Here is a 17,420-nt window from a genome sequence, read left to right as displayed (position 1 = left end):
AGCTGTTGGGTGAGTTTAAACTGCCAACCTTTTGGTTGGTAACAATTATGGACTGAATTGTATCCCCCAAAGATGTGTGTCAGCTTGGTTGGGCCATGGTTCCCAGTGTTGTGTGATTGTCCACCATTTCGTCTTCTGGTGTGATTTTCCTATGGGTTGTAAATCCTCTTAGGGTTTTTTGGGTTATGTTGTTAATGAGGTAGGATTGACATTAGTTGCACTGATGAGGCAGGACTTAGTCTACAGGATTGGGTTGTGTCTTGGGCTGGTCTCTTTTGAGATATGAAAGAAAGAAACGAGCAAAGAGACATGGGGACCTCATACCACCAAGAAACAAAAGCCGGGAGAATAGTGCATCCTTTCGACCTGGAGTTCTTGTGCAGAGGGGCTCCTAGACCAGGGGAAGATTGATGGCCAGGACCTTCCCCTAGGGCTGACAGAGAGAAAAGGGCTTCCCCTGGAGCTGGCACCCTGAATTTGGACTTCTAGCCTCCCGGACTGTGAGAAAATAAATTTCTCTTTGTTAAAGTCATCTACTTGCGGTACTTCTGTTATAGCAGCACTAGATGACTAAGTTTTTATTTTTATTTTTCAGATGACTAACACAGTAGCCAAGTGCAGACTGCACCACCTAGGGACCTCTGGCTTATAAATAAGTGTTGCAATTGTTTTCAATTACAAAAGCAAAGCACAGGAAGGGAAATAAAAGTAGTGAGGGATCACACTATTAAAACTTCAGGGGTTCTAAAAGTAGCTTATTGGTGATAAATTCTAGCAGGAAATGACACAATTTGTTCTCAATGGTATTAAACTCAGGGATTTTGTCAAACCAATACCTGTCCAGGTATTTGAGCAGATTCAAGTCCCTTTATGAAAAAGAAAACCTTCGGTTTTTGTCAGTTGGCCAACTTTTTTTGCACAGTGTTATTTTCTTTGATCCACAGGATTAGGGAAACTTTCCTACCTACACATCTGACTTCTAAAGCAGAGGCATTGGTGTCCATCTTGGGGGAAAAAAACCAAAAATCAGAAGCCTTTATCACAACATCCAACAAAATCTCAGCTAGATTAAAGACCTGACTATAAAAATGATTCAATGAAAATAGAGGAAAATTTAAAAGAATATTCGTATAACTTCACCTTCAGGTTGGGACACATCTTTTTAAACAGGACAGAAATCCAGAAGCCATAAAAGACTGACAGAGTTGACCACATAAAAATAAAGAATTTTAGTATAACGGAAAGTTATTGTAAGCCGTGTCAAAATACAAATACTGGGGAAAATATTTGCAACACAAAAAACGAAGTGTTAATATCCTTACTATAAAAGGAACTGCTACTAATTAAGAAAAAAATTAAATAAAATTGACAGTTTTAAGATGAGTAAATGCCAATAGCCATTGAGCATGAAAAGAACGCTCAACAAAAATATCAAAGACATGCAAATTAAAACAAGCTGCAATTGGATTGGCTAAAAATTAATAAGATAATAACATGCAGTACTAGTGAGGTTATAGAGAAATGACTGTTGATGGCAGAACAAATCAGTGCAAGCTTGACTTCACTGACTTCTAGGAATCCATCCGCATCTATTTAGTGTCACTGTGTACATTGGAGCCTCCGTGGTGCAGTGGTTAAGAGGTTGGCTGCTAACCAAAAGGTCAGCATGTTTGAATCCACCAGCCGCTCCTTGGAAAACGTATGGCGCAGTTCTACTGTCACATAGGGTTGCTATGAATTGGAACTGACTCAATGACAATGGTTTGGCTTTTTTTTTTTGGTTTATATATATTACTTACACCTACTCCTCACTCATTGATTATCTCATTATTCGACATTTTGCATTTCTGACAATAGTAAAATCTGCTGTCTGACTATTCTGCACATTAATGGCATGCAACCGGCAGTAACAAAGGCCAGGGTGAAAGGCAAGAGTAATGCTGGCTGCGATGGTTAAGGTCACGTGTCAACTTGGCTGGGCCATGGTTCTCAGTGGCTTTGCAGTTAGGTAGTGATGTTATTTGGCAGTTTTGTGTGATGCAGTCATCCTCCATTTTGTGATCTAAAGTAGCCATCTTCCATTTTCACATAATGCCAATTTTTGCATAATGGCCTGGTCTTTGGCACTTAACCTTGTTGGTAAGTGAGGAGTGGGTGTATAAGAATGTTTGCTACATTAATAGCAAAACCTACAAACAACCTAAACACTCACACCCAGCAATTGGTTGAATAAGTTGGGGAATATCTGTACAATAGCCTACTATGCTCCCACTAAGAATAATAGATCACACATCTGGATTACTAAACACAAGGCACTGTTCTAAATGTAAGGAGCCCTGGTGACATAGTGGTTAAGCGCTTGGCTGCTAAATGAAAGGTTGGTGCTTCGAACCCACCAGTTGCTCCGTGGGGGAAAGATGGAGCAGTCTGCTTCCACGAAGATTTACAGCCTTGGAAACCCTATGGGTCAGTTCTACCTTGTCCTATAGGGTTGCAATGAGTCAGAATCATCTTGATGGCGGTGAGTTTGGCTCTGAGTGCATATATCCTTACAGCAGCCTATAAAATTTTTTCTCTAATTTTATTGATGAGGAAACTGAAGCACCGACAGGTGAAAGTAACTTGTTGAAGATCAAACAAAAGATGGGAGATTCCATCCCAGGCAATTTGGTCCAAGTGGTTAGCAGCTATGCTAGTATGCTGCTGTTGGGTGCCATAGAGTCAACTTAAACTCATAGTGACTCCATGTGAGAGTACAACTGCCCCACAGGGTTTTCTAGGCTGTAATCTTTACAGGAGCAGATTGCCAGGTCTTTTCTCCTGTGGAGTAGCTGGGTGGGTTCAAACCACCAACCTTTTGATTAGCAGCTGAGGGCTTAACCGTTGCACCACCAGGGCTAGAATAGGGTAGAGATATATTTACTAGGTAGGGTGGCCTGAGATAATAATTCAGTGAAATGGAAAGTTGAAAAACACATAGTCTTTTTGTTAAAAACAACAGAATTTCAATGTATGAAGTAGTACACAAATGAGAAACCTATGCTAAGCCATATACATATATTAACCCACTTTGGGGTTGAAGGGAGAGATTGATTAGGTTTCACTTCTTTATAAACTTTTGTAGCATGACTTGTTACAGGAAGTATATTTTACATACAAAATTAGGCATTGAAGGGTAGAAAATGAAAAAACTGGTCTTTTTTTTTTCTTCAGTTAATGATCTAGAATTCAGGAATTCAAGAACTTGGTTTGTGCTCAATTCTTTCACACCCTGTGGTAGACAGAATGACATCCACAGCCTAATTCCCACAACCTGTTTGTGGCAAAAGGGGCTTCGCAGATGTGATTAAACTAGGGAATTTGAGATGAAAAGCTTATCTTGTGATATGGATTGAATTGCATTTCCCCAAAATATATGAAGTCCCAAACCCTGTACCTGTCAATGTGATCCTGTTTGGAAATAGTTCTTTTGTTGTTAATGAAGTTATTCTAGAATAGGATGGTCCTAAACCTAATCCCTTCTGAGTGTTTTATAAAAGGCAGTACAGACACACACACAGAGCGAGCAAATGAACACCCATGATTGCCAGCAGTCACTGGAAACTAGGAGAGGCCCACAGAAGGAACAGATACATGGCCGAGACCCTGACTTGGACTTTTGTTAGCCCCCACAACTGAGAAAATGTTTTTTAAAGACACCCATTTTGTTATTACAACTCTAGGAAACTAATACACACTACCTTACCCGGGTGGGCACAATGTAATTATAAAGATCCCTACAGGTGGGAGGCAGGAGTGTCAGGGAAGACGATGCTGGAAGCAGAGGTTGGGTGAGAGAGGCAGGGAGAGATTGAGATTAGAAGATGCTGTGCTGCTGGTTTTCAACATTGAAGCCTCCACAAGGAACCATCCCTGCTGACACTTTGACTTTAACCCAGTAAGATTCTGTACTTCTGAATTTCAGAACCTTAAATTTTTTTTTTTTAATAATTTTTATCATGCTTTAAGTGAAAGTTTACAAACCAAGTCAGTCTGTCACATATAAGCTTATATACACCTTGCTCCATACTCCCACTTCCTCTCCCTCTAATGACAGCCCACTCCCTCCTTCCAGTCTCTCCTTTCGTGACAATTTTGCCAGTTCCTCACCCTCTCTACCCTCCCATCTCCCCTCCAGACAGGAGATGCCAACACAGTCTCAAGTGTCCACCTGATCCAAGTAGCTCACTCTTCCTCAGCATCTCTCTCCAACCCATTGTCCAGTCCCTTCCATGTCTGATGAGTTGTCTTCAGGAATGGTTCCTGTCCTGGGCCAACAGAAGGTTTGGGGACCATGACCGCCGGGATTCCTCTAGTCTCAGTCAGACCATTAAGTCTGCTCTTTTTATGAGAATTTAGGGTCTGCATCCCACTTATCTCCTGCTCCCTCAGGGTTTCTCTGTTGTGCTCCCTGTCAGGGCAGTCATTGGTTGTGGCCTGGCACCATCTAGTTCTTCTGGTCTCAGGATGATGTAAGTCTCTGGTTCATGTGGCCCTTTGTCTCTTGGGCTCATAGTTATCGTGTGACCTTGGTGTTCTTCATTCTCCTTTGATCCAGGTGGGTTGAGACCAATTGATGCATCTTAGATGGCCGCTTGTCAGCATTTAAGACCCCACACGCCACATTTCAAAGTGGGATGCAGAATGTTTTCATAATAATTTTGCCAATTGACTCAGAAGTCCCCTTAAGCCATAGTCCCCAAACCCCCACCCTTGCTCCACTGACCTTTGAAGCATTCAGTTTATCCCAGAAACTTCTTTGCTTTTGGTCCAGTCCAGTTGAGCTGACCTTCCGTGTATTGAGTATCGTCAGAACCTTCAATTTTTGAGTTGTTTTAAGCCATTAAGTTTGTGGTCGTTACGGCAGTTAATACGATACCGATAAACCTGAGGCATCATAAATACACTGACAATATCCTTTTTCCAGAAATGCCCTTTCTAAAATTTAATGTAAGGCCATCAACTTCTGATACGAACAGAAGGCTCTGTACCACCTGTGGAGTCGCTATTAAAAACAGTGCTAGGTCTGTAACGTGAACAGTTTAGCACAGATGTAACCATCTCCCTCTTACTGTGGCTTTTGGCAATCACAGACATGTTTCTATCAACAGATCAGTCCTATCAGAACACTTACATACACTACAACGTTCCGTAGAGGATGGTTAGCAAACTAGAATCCGATTATTTCCCTACAACCTATGCCCCGGAAAAAATTTTCTGAGAAAAAACATGTTCAAGTTTAAAACTCCTAAGGGTCTAGGGTATGCTCTTTAATGCCTTAGTGATTATCATTTGATTTATAAACGTGAATTCAACGTGGGTTTCTATGTGTGCTGGGTGTTTATAATCCCAGTGTAAACACAATCAGATAAAGGAAAAAAAAAGTGTAACCACATAAAGGAATATAAAACTATTTATTAACCACTGTTCACCATTATTTACAATAAAGTAAACAATATACAATTGGATTAACATTGTGATTACTACAAAGTTGTTTTTCCTGGCTTCAACTGAACTAGTAACCCAAATACTGAGGAGGCTGAACCTACATGTAAAGAATGGGTTGGGGTAAAGAAAAACATGCAGGTCGATAATTTAGATTACAAATTTGTTCACCCATTTATGCCAGCAGGTCCTAATCTGCAACATCTCTAACCATCTTTTTTAGGTTTTCACCAGCAAGGTCTTAGACACTCCATGAATCACGGCCTTTCAGTCAATATAGCACAGGGATTTCAACTTTCTGTAAAGGAATGGCTCTCTAGAAGGAACAAATGTCCATTTAACTAAGCCTTGCTTGGCTTATTAAAATATATCATTATTTGTCTAATTTTCTTATCTGGGTGGAGTTTTTTTTTTAGTAGTGGTTAAGATTTTTCTTTTAGGAAATTCTGCAAATAAATGGTTTCACTTATATGACTATATAGATATGAATTTTGATATAGATATTTTAAATTTTCCAATTAATTACAGGATCATTTGATTCGAAAGCTATGGCTTCAAAACTTTTTAACTTGAGGTGATCTATTTCTTGAGTTGCTCATAAGGATAGCATCCCTGAAACAACATGGACTTACCCATGGTTGTGAAATACCATTTTTGTTTAGAAGAGTTTTGTTTTTGGTGAATGTAAAATAAAATAAAATTTACATATGTATTTATGCACACACACAAAAACAAACAAAAAACTCAAAATGGTCCTTAGGCATACATTACGGGTTAAACACAAGTTCTGATTCAGTAATGACTACGTAAATTTTTCCAATATTTAGAAAAGCTATTCTCTAACGCAGAGGAAATAACATACCATGGTATCAAATGTTCTTTTCTGATCAATGAAGCAACTATAGAAAGCTTTTATTTGTTCAAAGTAACCAGTGCTATTGATGCAACAACAACAAAAAAACCCCCAAAAACTCCAACTCCCAGTACTACTTCAAAACAAACATTATCAAACTTGATTTCCATTAGAATGTAGTTATTCTTCACACTAACAAATCAAAAAACCAAGACCCAGATTTTATATATATATAAATATATATAAAAAGCAACACAAACAATTATTGAGCTTCATCTTCTGGACAAGAATGCCAAGTTAGTCTCTCTTCATAAAACGCAATGACAATCTGAGGGCACTTCATGTTTGCCTCCTTCGCCAGCACCAAGTCTGCCTCATCGGAATCCTTCCTGTTGGGAGGAAAGAATATTCAATTTAAAGTCTAAACTGTTTCTGTCAACTCAGAACTGTTCATTTAAGAATAACTGCATCAAATAAAAAGTATTTAAGCTTAAAAAAAAAAAAGCCATTGAAGTGCTTCAGGAGGGTTATATAGCAGTTGTGACAGTGTCCCAATAAAAGTTTAGTTTCAAAGACAGGCCACAGTTTGCTGACCCCTTAGTAACAGTACCTAGAACCATTCTTTTAGCAGATTACTCTAATGATGGAAATTAGTATTTAAACTTTTCCTAGACAGGACTTCACATATTTAAAAAAATGTATCTACCCTTACTTTGGAGCCCTGGTGGCATAGTGGTTAAGAGCTTGGCTGCGCACCAAAAGGTCAGCAGTTTGAATCCACCAGCCGCTCCTTGGAAACCCTACAAGGCAGTTCTACTCTGTCGTACAGGGTCACTATGAGTCGGAATCAACTCAATGGCACCAACAATAACAACAATCCTTACTTTAAAATATAACAGCAACCACTTACCATTTCATGAGAAACATTAATTCTCCACTGCTGTCTGTGGCACCAATTATTCGCTCAGGATCAAGACCTCTGGCAAAGCCTCTTGGTTTGTCAGCCTGTTTAAAAGTAGTTAAATGATTATTTACATGAATACTTCCATGTATTTTTCCATACAACAAACTAAGAATATTAGCTTCCAGTAAAACTAATCCACTCACTTCTGGTAATTCTAGTCAATTAAAAACTATAAACCCTTGTAACAGTTAAAATTTCAAATCACCTCTAAGAATTAGTCTAAATTACCCATGTTATCATAAAAGCACATATAACATACAAACAGCAAAATAGTAAAAACTTTAGACTAATCAGTACTATAATATACCTGAAATACGGTTTTAGTAAAAACTAGTGGCTCTCAAAGGTATGAGAACCTGAGACCTTTTCAGGGGTCTGCAAGGTCCCCTTTTTTCTAACTATGTATCTGCATGATTTTGGATTGTCTTCCCAGACAGACTTCAACCAAAACAATATGCCACAACAAATCAAATGCAGAAGTAGAGCTGTCTTCTATTAAGCCATTTTTTTAATATGTAAATGTTAAATGCTAGTCTTCTCACTAAAATTTCTGTTTTGGCTTGCGAGAGGCCATCTAAGATACATTTACCGGTCCCATACCACTCAAAGGAAAGAAGCATGAAGAAAACCAAAGACACAAGAAAAATGGTAGCCAAAGGACTAAAGGCCCAAATGAACCAGAGATTCTACCAGCCTGAGACCAGAACTAGACAGGTGCCCAGCTACCAGCACCAACTGCCCTGACAAGGAGTACAACAAACAGTCCTGGACAGAGCAGGAGAAATATATTGAACAGAACTCAAACGCACATTAAAAAAACCGGACTTAATGGTCTGACAGTACTGGAGGAACCCCCAAAAATATGGCCCCTGGATGCACTGTTAACCCAGAACTGAAGTCATTCCCTAAGCCCACTCTTCAGACAAAGGTTAGATGGGACTATAAAACCAAAAATAATACATGTGAGGAATGTGCTTCTTAGTTCAATCAGATATACGAGACCAAATAGGCAGCTCCTGTCAAAAAGCAGGATGAGACAGGAACTATTCAAAGGGACACAGGGAACTTGGGATGGAAAGAGGGAGTGTGCTGTTACATTGTGGAGACTGCACGTAATGTCACAAAACAATACGTGCATACATTTTTGAATGAGAAATTAATTTGAGCTGTAAACTTTCACCTAAAGCACAATAAAAAAAAAAAAAGAACAAACGAAGGGGAAAACAAAGGTAAAAAGGAAATTTTTTTTTGGTTCTGGAAAAATCATTTTTCATGAAAATGCTATTTTTAACGTGTAAAACGATTTTGTTATTTTTAATCCATACACAAATATTTTAGAAACTTGTGTTTTATTTCCAATACAGTAAATATTGATAGCTATAAACCATATAACAAAAAGCTCTTTGAGATCCTCAATAATTTTTCTAGAGTTATACCGCTGACATCACCAAATCCTTTGTTTTTCCCACATGATTTTACAAGAATGCCCCGGGCCCTAAAGTTAGGCTGTCTAGATTAGAATGATGGCTCTAACCCTTAAGGGGTGTGTGATTCTGGGCAAGTTACTTAGCTGCTTTGTGGTTCAGGTTCATTATCTGTTAAATAGGAATAATTACTGCTGTCTATTTCGTAAACTTGTAAGACGCAAATTATTTAGAACACTCTTTGATACATCATAAAAGCTCAATACATGTGAACTATTTTATTAAAGCCATGCTTCTATTGAACATTTATTTTAATTCTTTTGGACTCTGATTCTAAACATTACCTACTTGTTTTGGCTGCTAAAGCATTCAATATCAAATTTGTGGCTGGCCTCGAATTTTCTCATCTGTAAAATGGGGTTACCTAAAACTGTAATTGCGTTGTCATAAGAATTTAATGGACTACTAGAAAGTACTTGACACCTAGTTCAAAAAACCAGAATTCACATCCAAAGTCCATATAAACAAATAAAACATACCTGTATAGAGTATGTTTAGTCGCCAAGCCCAGAAACTGATTCTCCATCAAGGCCTTCTCCCAAATTACCATGCTAGGCCAACAGGAAGGGCAAGTATAATCTCTGCTTTAGAGCTGAGATAGAAGTAAAGTTGCCTGATTTTCCCAAAGCCAGAGACATTAGTGAGGCAAAGAATGGAACAAAATACACATGTACGGAGTGAACCAAGTGTCTCAATCCATGCCAATTCAAGGATTTGTACTATCGAAGATCATATACTTTAAAAACAAAGTATTGTTTGGCAATACAAAGATTGTGCCAAAGTACCTTCTGGTAGTCGATGCCACTAATGGTCTACAATCAAGATGTGCTATGTGGATTGTTTTCTCTGTAGTGTAAATTTCAATAATCCAGTATTACTACTGTTTCTATTTAGGACTGCTAGCCTTAGATCACAGCAAACTGGTCTATCGGGATCAAACTCATGAATAAACACTTATTGGGTGGTACAAAGGGTTAAGTGCTTGACAACTAGCTGAAGGGTCAGTGGCTCGAACCCTGGACCCAGAGGCATCTCAGAAGACAGGCTTGATCTGCTTCTAAAAGGTCACAGCCTCGAAAGCCCTATGGAGCAGTTCTACTCCGCACATGGGGTTGCTAAGGTGCCTAACAGCAGGAGCACATTTACAGGGTGTAGGTTAAGCCATGTCTACTCCTCTCTGTCCTAAACACTAAGCATTTAAAAAAGGCTTTTTAATGGTATTTTAAATGTATTTGAGCTTTAAAAGTATCTTAAGAACATTTGAAAATCAAGCCATCAGTCTTTTACAAAAAGTCAGTTTGGTAGGCAATGTTTTTATACTTACAGCATCTCTTTTCTTCTTAGATTTGCTGTCATCAGATTCGCTGTCAGATAAAGATTTTCTTTTTGTACCATCTTTTTCTTTGCCAGCTTTTTGAGAATTAAGAAAAGCTTCAATTAATTCTGGACAATCTAAATTTTCTTCAGGTTCCCAAGTATTGTCAGCACTGTATTCAGTTAAAAAAAAAAAAAAAACAAACCAGAAGTCAGTTCAATTAAACATGGACTCATCCCCTTCATCTGAACCCACTTTATATATATGAAAAAAGTCTTCCGTCCTGCAGATGCAAATTATTCCTTCCAATCCCCCTACACCCTTAACAGAATCTATGTCTCTTTTCCAAATGTCGGCTGGCTTCATTTCTACTAAGTGGGCAATCTGCTGATTACGGAGCTGATATTTCTCCAAGCTCTGCAGACAATCCACCCAGGAGTTTCTTTAAAGTGCTTGTTAAAATGCAGATTTCCACTTTCTACCACAAATTACTGTATCAAATTATGCCTAGGGTTGGGGGCCTCCAATACCGTATTTTAAAACATAATGATTCTGATGCATTCTCAAATTTTAGACAATGTTCTCAGTCTTCAATTTCAGTTAGGTACTGAAATTGAGAAATGATACAAAGCAGGAATTGACAAAATCATGATCTGTAAACCAAATCCAGCCTTTTGTACAGCCTATGAGCTAAGAATTTTATTTAACAGTTTTGAATGGTTAGAAAAAAAATTCAAACCAAAAACTTTATGAAATTCAAATTTCAGTATCCACAAAGTTTTACTGGAACACAGCCATACTCATTTAACGTATCACCCATGGTTGCTTTCACACTACATCCGCATGGATAAATAGCTGCAACAGAGACCTTCGACCCACAAAAAACGTGAAATATTTGTTATGATTCTTTAGAAAATGTTTGCTGGCCCCTAAAGACAAAACAATCATTTCCAGGTGTTTTTCAGAAGGGCTGGAGAAAAAAATTGATCATGAAAGTATATTATCACCCAGCACTTACAACTGAGTCTGGAAGCCAGGTATCTGTTGATATCCCAAGACTCCAAAACTGGTAAACCTAAATTAGTGGATGGAGGCCCTGGGTGGTGCAAATGGTTAAAGTACTTGGCTGCTAACCAAAAGGTTGGATGTTCAAGTCCACCCAGAGATGCCTCAGAAGAAAGGCCTGGCAATCTACATCTGAAAAACCAGCCACTGAAAACCCTGTAAGGCAGTTCTACTCTGACACTCATGGGGTCACTGTAACTCGGAAGTGACTTGATGACAACCGGTAAATTAGTGGGTAGAGGAGGATAAAAGAGTTGAGATTGGAGTCTCTCTTTTCACGATGTAAGGTAAAAGAATCCAAGTGCAATTGTACGTGGTAACACATAAGAGTACATAATTTCTACACGTAAGTTATTCACAAGACAGCAAACATTAGAGAGAATGGTTACGAAAGCAATTCTTAACAAGGAATGTGACACTCAGTAGGTTAAAATGCCCAGGCTCCATTTCTTAGGGAAAAGGATGTAGTGCCTAGTATGGAGCCCTGATTGCACGGTGCTTAAGAGCTACGGCTGTTAAGCAAAAGGTGAGCCCTTCAAATCCACTAGCTGCTCCCTGGAAACCCTATTGAGCAGTTCTACTCTACCCTATAGGGTCACTATCAGTTGGAATTGACTCAACGGTAACTTTTTTTTAAATCCCAGTATACGGCCTGGATTACTATGAGCACTTCTGCTGAAGAACCCCACTGGTCTACACTGCATAGCTTCAATGTTTTTCAGCGCCCTTTTTATGTAGAAAAACAATGTATACGAGGTATTTTAATCAATACAATGTCTAACTACTTTAAAATAACTTATATAGAAAACTGAATACTTTAAGTTTGTAAATATGACTCTCCAGAGCAATAAACTAGTATCAATCTTCTTGATTTCAAGCACAGAAAAAGGACTTGGTTCTTTCTAAATAAACAACAAGTTATTCTGAAATTAAACTTGTCTTTACACTCTAAAAAAACCTATGGGAAAACTGATAAAAAAATCCCAAGTAAAACAAATTAGTGACTCTACAGGACAGAGCAGAACCACCCTACAGGGTCTCCAAGGCTGTAATATGTACAAGAGCAGACTGCTGCATTTTTTTTCCCACAGAGTGACTGGTGGGTTTGAACCGTAAACCTTTCAGTTAGCGGCTGAGTGCTTAACCACAGTGCCACCAGGGCTCCTTAAACCCCACCAAAATCTGGTTAAACACGTAATCAAAAGCACTGAAGTTTCTTACTCTGTAAATCCCTTCCACTTCAGAAAATACTCCACCTTCCCATTCACTACACGTCGGTCCAGCACTTTTTCCACCACAAATTCTTCAGGTTCTGCCTCTTCCACTTTTTTACTCTTTCCATTCTGTTTCCTTCCCATTTTTTGCTAAAATAAAACAGAAGGGAAATTTAAGAAACATACTCTCTGAATTTGAAGTACATTTTAAAGGCTAAATTGCTCATATTGTTGCTGCATTCAAAACATAAATTTTTACTTCTATATTCCAAGGCAGACACCTTCTGAAAAGATGAAGTCAGATAACAAGATAAAGGCATGCTTAATTCCATTGATTTGGCCCAAACCTATCACCCTTCACCAAAAGATACAATCAAAAACACTACCTGGAAAATACTGTTATCTTTCCTCAGTCTTACCTCTATATAGCCTACAAGACTAAGTTATCAGAGTTTTCAACTCATTTTAACTGCAACACAGCAAAAAATAACTAGAAAGTATTAAAAAGAGAGTAAGGAACAGTGGCACATGTCTTAAGTGAACCACAGACCTGTTAGAAACTATATCCCACAACCGTAGTAAGACTCCCTTTTCTTAACTCAAACTACATTAAATCACCAATGTTAAAAGTCCCAATGATATAGACAAAAGGTTTAACTGCAGAATGAAAACATGGTAAGAATAACTTTTATAAAATAAAACATAACAGCCTCAATACTTCAAAACTCCTTTCAAAATCCTGGTGATATGAATTGCAGGGTCAAGCATGAAACCATGAATAGGTTAAAAAGGACAAAGTTATTTTCCCATAATCTCTGGAGATAATACCCCTGGATCAGTTGGAAAAAACCTCTAATGCTGTCACTTCAAGAGATCAAAAGACCAGATCATTTTAGTTAATCTAAGGTGAAAAATTCTTCTTTCCTGGCAAATTCACTTTAAGTAGGCCTTTTCTGAGGAAAGAGTGGGGTGTGTGTGTAACACTATTTAACAAACTCAACCAGCTCTTTTCATTAACTCAAACATATCTGTTATGGGAGAATTGGGAATGGGCAAAAAAAAAAAAAAAAAAACCAAGTAAAATGTTAAATTAGAAGAGACTAAGGTGGATTAAAAAAAAAACCTCATGTTATGTTCATTTTAAAAGCATTTCTTCTTGCAACAGGTGCGATTAAAAAAACCCCCAAACCAATAGCCCAGTCACTAAGGCCATCCCACAAATATAGCATGCACGCAGAAAAAAAGTAATAGCTTCAAGATTGCAAAAGAATGTTTACAGGTATGCAAACATATGAGGTGTACACACAGGTATATAATAAAAATCGACTTGAATTTTTAAAAATACAGCAAACACCTGATTTTGTTGGGTATTATCTCTAAGTCCAGCCTTAAAATTCTCCTTAGTCAAGAGACTTGAGTATTGGGCCCAAACAGCTTTGTGTTTGTATTGTACAAGTTAAGAATGGGAGTGGGAGGAGCAAGGAGAAATTAGAGTAGACACAAACTTTTTAGACACTGACTATAAATGAAAAATACGGCTACTATCCATGAAGATTAGAGGTTAACAGAATAAGAGAATGACCAAAATAAATACAGAAAAAGAAAAGGACCCACACTTAAAAAAAAAGGGGGGGGGGGCTATATTATATTTATTATCTTGGGATACATAAGCTAGTTTCAAATGCCCTTCTTTTAAAATAGAAGTATTTATTTGGTTTAAGCCAGATTTATTTTTCCAGCACAAAGTGGATTTTGGAGGCAAAATGCACTTCCTACTATATAAAACTCAGTTTCCCATTTCAAAAATAGCTCACATCTCTCACATATTAAAAAAAAAAAAAACCAAACACACACACATTACAATTGCTCAATTTGTGATCATTTACAAAAAAATATTTATACACAAATAAATTACAAACACCAAGACTACCAAACTGTGCAAAAGCAATTTAATTTTAATGGGAGCAAGTGTGTGTTTTCTGTATGTATATTCATCCTCAGAACTTTCTGCCTCATGGACAGCTAATTCCTTTCCTACCCAATACTTATTTGATGAAGGATAAAGTTGACTGTAACCCAATTCTAGTACCTACATTTTGGTTGACTGATAATGGAATTTGAAGGCCAGCTCCAATCCTGAGGGGACACAGAAGATGCTTTCTCCACTAATGATTTTGAACTATATATGGAAATCATTCATGCCAGGGACTCACCAGATAGGCCTTATATTTCAATCTGTCCTAGTGTATTTTGACTTAAATGTGCAATCTAACAATGGCACAAATTCAAAATAACCAATTTGCCCTTTTTAGTGTAGAAACCAAGGAATGAATGCAGATCAAAACCAAATGTTTCCCTTTACTTAGATGTTAACACTCACCTTTACATGCTTATGATTACTATTAATGCAATGTGTTAGAATTAAATACTGTGGGAACCATAACTTTGAATTTCGTGATTTTTATGTGAACATTCCAGTTTTTTTTTTGATTTATAGTTTGATATGGCTGACTCTACATGCCTTTACACATTTGTTAAACTTTTAATCAAACCTAAAATACGTCAACTTTGGGTTTAAGATGCTGTGGCTGGAGAGAAAAAATTTAACTGCTCAAAAGATCCAGCAGATTTAGTATTCTCTCTCTCACACACATAGTGATTTGGTTCTTTTTGTATATTAAAAAACAACCACCGCAATAATGTAAAGGTCCTCATGCGTTTTAAACAAAATTGAAATATGACAAAGTGACCAGAGTAATCTGAAAAACTGAACAACATTTGCCCCAAACTAGGTGCACGAGATATCTGGTTCTTTAAACTGAATATTACTGAAAATACTTGGTTTCTCCAGAATTCAGGTACAGTGGTTTATTATACCAATCAACAGTGGCTTTACTGTTTCAACGGCCTATCCTTTTAACATATTTTTCCATGTTCCATAATTTTCTGTATTTTATTATCGCAAGAAAAAAGTACTGGGCAAAATTCATACTGTACTGTCCTTCTAAACTCTTGAGAACTAGACAAGAGATTAGGTTTATTTAATTGAATTAGAAGTATTAAGGCAAGTCAGTAAGAATCTCTATGTAATTTTCTGCCCCTAATTCTCCCCATAATAATACTGGGGGCCTGGGGTGTGTGGGGAATATATGAATGTAAATTTCTCCAACCACAGAGATGCAAAGTTATAATTTTTGGGAAAAAAGCTTGAGTTAGATCCTTATGTATTTAGGTTTTCATTAACTTACCAATGTAGTTTTATTGGAGGCCATTTTTTATTGCAGACTTGAAGAGCTATTACTAGAAAAATGCATGACAGTTAAAAGGAAGTTTGCATGACACAAAAAAAGGTAGCTAAACACAAGTTTTGCTTGGATTCCAACCCCCACGTCGGTAGCGCACATATCAAACATGGATAGAAATCCATAGAGAAGCGGATTTAAGCTCCTGCGTGAATTATTAATGATATATGCCTTAAAGTAATATATCACTTTTATCCAAGTGGGGGAAGGGAGGGACATCTGCACCTGAGACTGAGCTTTACATGGTGCAAAAAACAGGAGAAATATTTTTTCCACTCTAAATCCCAGTTACACCAAATTCTATGTTTAGCTCTGTTTTTTTTTTTTATTCAAAGGCAAACCTTTTTGTTCAAAGTGAGAGAAAATTAGCCAACCAACCACACCGGTAAGCTATACTGAATTTTTCCTCTAGACCTCTTAACAGTCCAAAGAGTTTCCTATACAACCCTAACTTGACTTCTTCTCAGAAACCACCCCTCTTCCCAATTACTCGTTAAAAAAAACTAAAGGGAAAACACACCGTGAAGCCTCATTCCCATTTCATGACACTTTTAAAAACAAATCACCTCTTGCATATTCACCCGATCTCCCCTTGGCCCCAGGACCCTCCGAAATGGATTGGGGTGTGCAAAGGCCTAAGCGCCCGCCCCCCACCGAGAGCGCGGCCTCGTGGTCAGCGCATCCGCGGGGAGAAACAAAGGCCGCGGCGCCGGGGTTCAAGGGCACTGCGCCACCGGCCCCGCACCTGGGCGGCGGCCACGTAACGGAGCGTCCGCCGCCGTCTCTGGACAGCGGGCCGCGTGCAGTGCCAGGCCCCGCGGATGCGGGAAAATGCGCCGCCCTCCCGGGAGGCCCAACTCGCCGCCCAGGCCGGAGATGCGGGCGGGGGAGGGTCCCTCTTCTTGAACGTGGATGAGGGAGGAGGGGAAGAAAGGCGCTTTGTCTAGAAAAAAAGCGGCTGTCGCCACACCTCTCTACCCTCAGCAAACTACAGACGCCGGCCCTGAGCGCGGCTCGCCTCGGGCCTCCACCTGCCCTCCACACCTTCCCGCCAGATCCCGACTCTGGGTCCGGCGGGGAAGGGCGGGATCCAGGAGCTGGGAACTGGGAGGGGGGGGTCCCTGGGGCGCATGTAGCATCTGAAGCACCACCACCCAGTGAAAGCTAGAGAGAAAGAAAGACACCGACTTCACCGCCTCCGAGCTGCTCCACGTCCCGGGTCTGCGGCGTCTCCGGCCCTGCGCGCCTACAGCTCAAGCCACATCCGAAGAGGAGGGGGCTGGGGAGCTGCGCGCTGGGCCTCCGCCTGGGCCGGGGAGGGGGAGGGGAGAAACGCACCGCCCACGCTGGGCGGCGAGGGGCGGGGCGGGAGGGCGCGCGCGCCCGGCCGGGGAGGGGCCGCGCCCGTCGGGAGCCCTGGACCGTGGGAGGTTGGAAGGGAGGCAGGGAAGGGGGCGGTGACTGCGGCACCTACCGTTCGCGGCTTGGCGCCTGGTGATCCCCAGAGGGGAGGGAGGAGGAGGGGCGGGGACGGTGGTCGGAGTCTTTTCCGCGGAGGCTTTTCTGCTCCGCAGCGCGGCGGCTGGCGCCAAAACCGGACTCCGCCCACTTCCTCGCCCCTGGGAGTGGTTGCCTCCTTTGGAGGGAGGTGGAGAAAAACTTGGGGGTGAAAGGACAATTGGAAGCTAAGAGAAGTGTACCTCCCGGAGGACCTTCCTAAAAAACAAAAAACAAAAAAA

General features: G+C 39.7%; 1 protein-coding gene across 2 annotated transcripts; it reads right to left on the bottom strand.

Annotated features, from left to right (window-relative positions):
* Positions 1 to 5,434: 5,434 nt before the first annotated feature.
* Positions 5,435 to 16,996, bottom strand: CBX3 (chromobox 3). 2 transcript variants are annotated; one of them, XM_049894092.1, is made up of 6 exons: positions 16,870 to 16,996; positions 15,628 to 15,679; positions 12,387 to 12,529; positions 10,110 to 10,272; positions 7,248 to 7,342; positions 5,435 to 6,726 (listed from the first exon to the last, which is right to left on the bottom strand). In XM_049894092.1, the coding sequence occupies exons 2-6, from the start codon at positions 15,649 to 15,651 to the stop codon at positions 6,600 to 6,602; spliced, it is 552 nt and encodes a 183-aa protein (XP_049750049.1). In that variant the 5' UTR covers positions 15,652 to 15,679; positions 16,870 to 16,996; the 3' UTR covers positions 5,435 to 6,599. The 2 variants fall into 2 exon arrangements, with proteins under 2 accessions (XP_049750049.1, XP_049750050.1); XM_049894093.1 differs by lacking the exon at positions 15,628 to 15,679.
* Between the last annotated feature and the right edge of the window lie 424 nt (positions 16,997 to 17,420).

Source organism: Elephas maximus, chromosome 8 (genome assembly GCF_024166365.1).
Source record: "Elephas maximus indicus isolate mEleMax1 chromosome 8, mEleMax1 primary haplotype, whole genome shotgun sequence".
NCBI classification, from domain to species: Eukaryota; Metazoa; Chordata; class Mammalia; order Proboscidea; family Elephantidae; genus Elephas; species Elephas maximus.
This window is presented reverse-complemented; position numbering and strand designations above follow the sequence as displayed.

What these genes read in the sequence shown, in the direction of transcription:
- CBX3 (XM_049894092.1), bottom strand. Translation starts at nt 15,651, where the DNA reads ATGGCCTCCAATAAAACTACATTG. An exon ending in CTAAGAAGAAAAGAGATGCT is followed by an intron (nt 7,343 to 10,109) that starts GTAAGTATAAAA and finishes ACTTTTAAACAG; the next exon opens with GCTGACAAACCAAGAGGCTT. An exon ending in TTAATGTTTCTCATGAAATG is followed by an intron (nt 6,727 to 7,247) that starts GTAAGTGGTTGC and finishes TCCTCCCAACAG; the next exon opens with GAAGGATTCCGATGAGGCAG.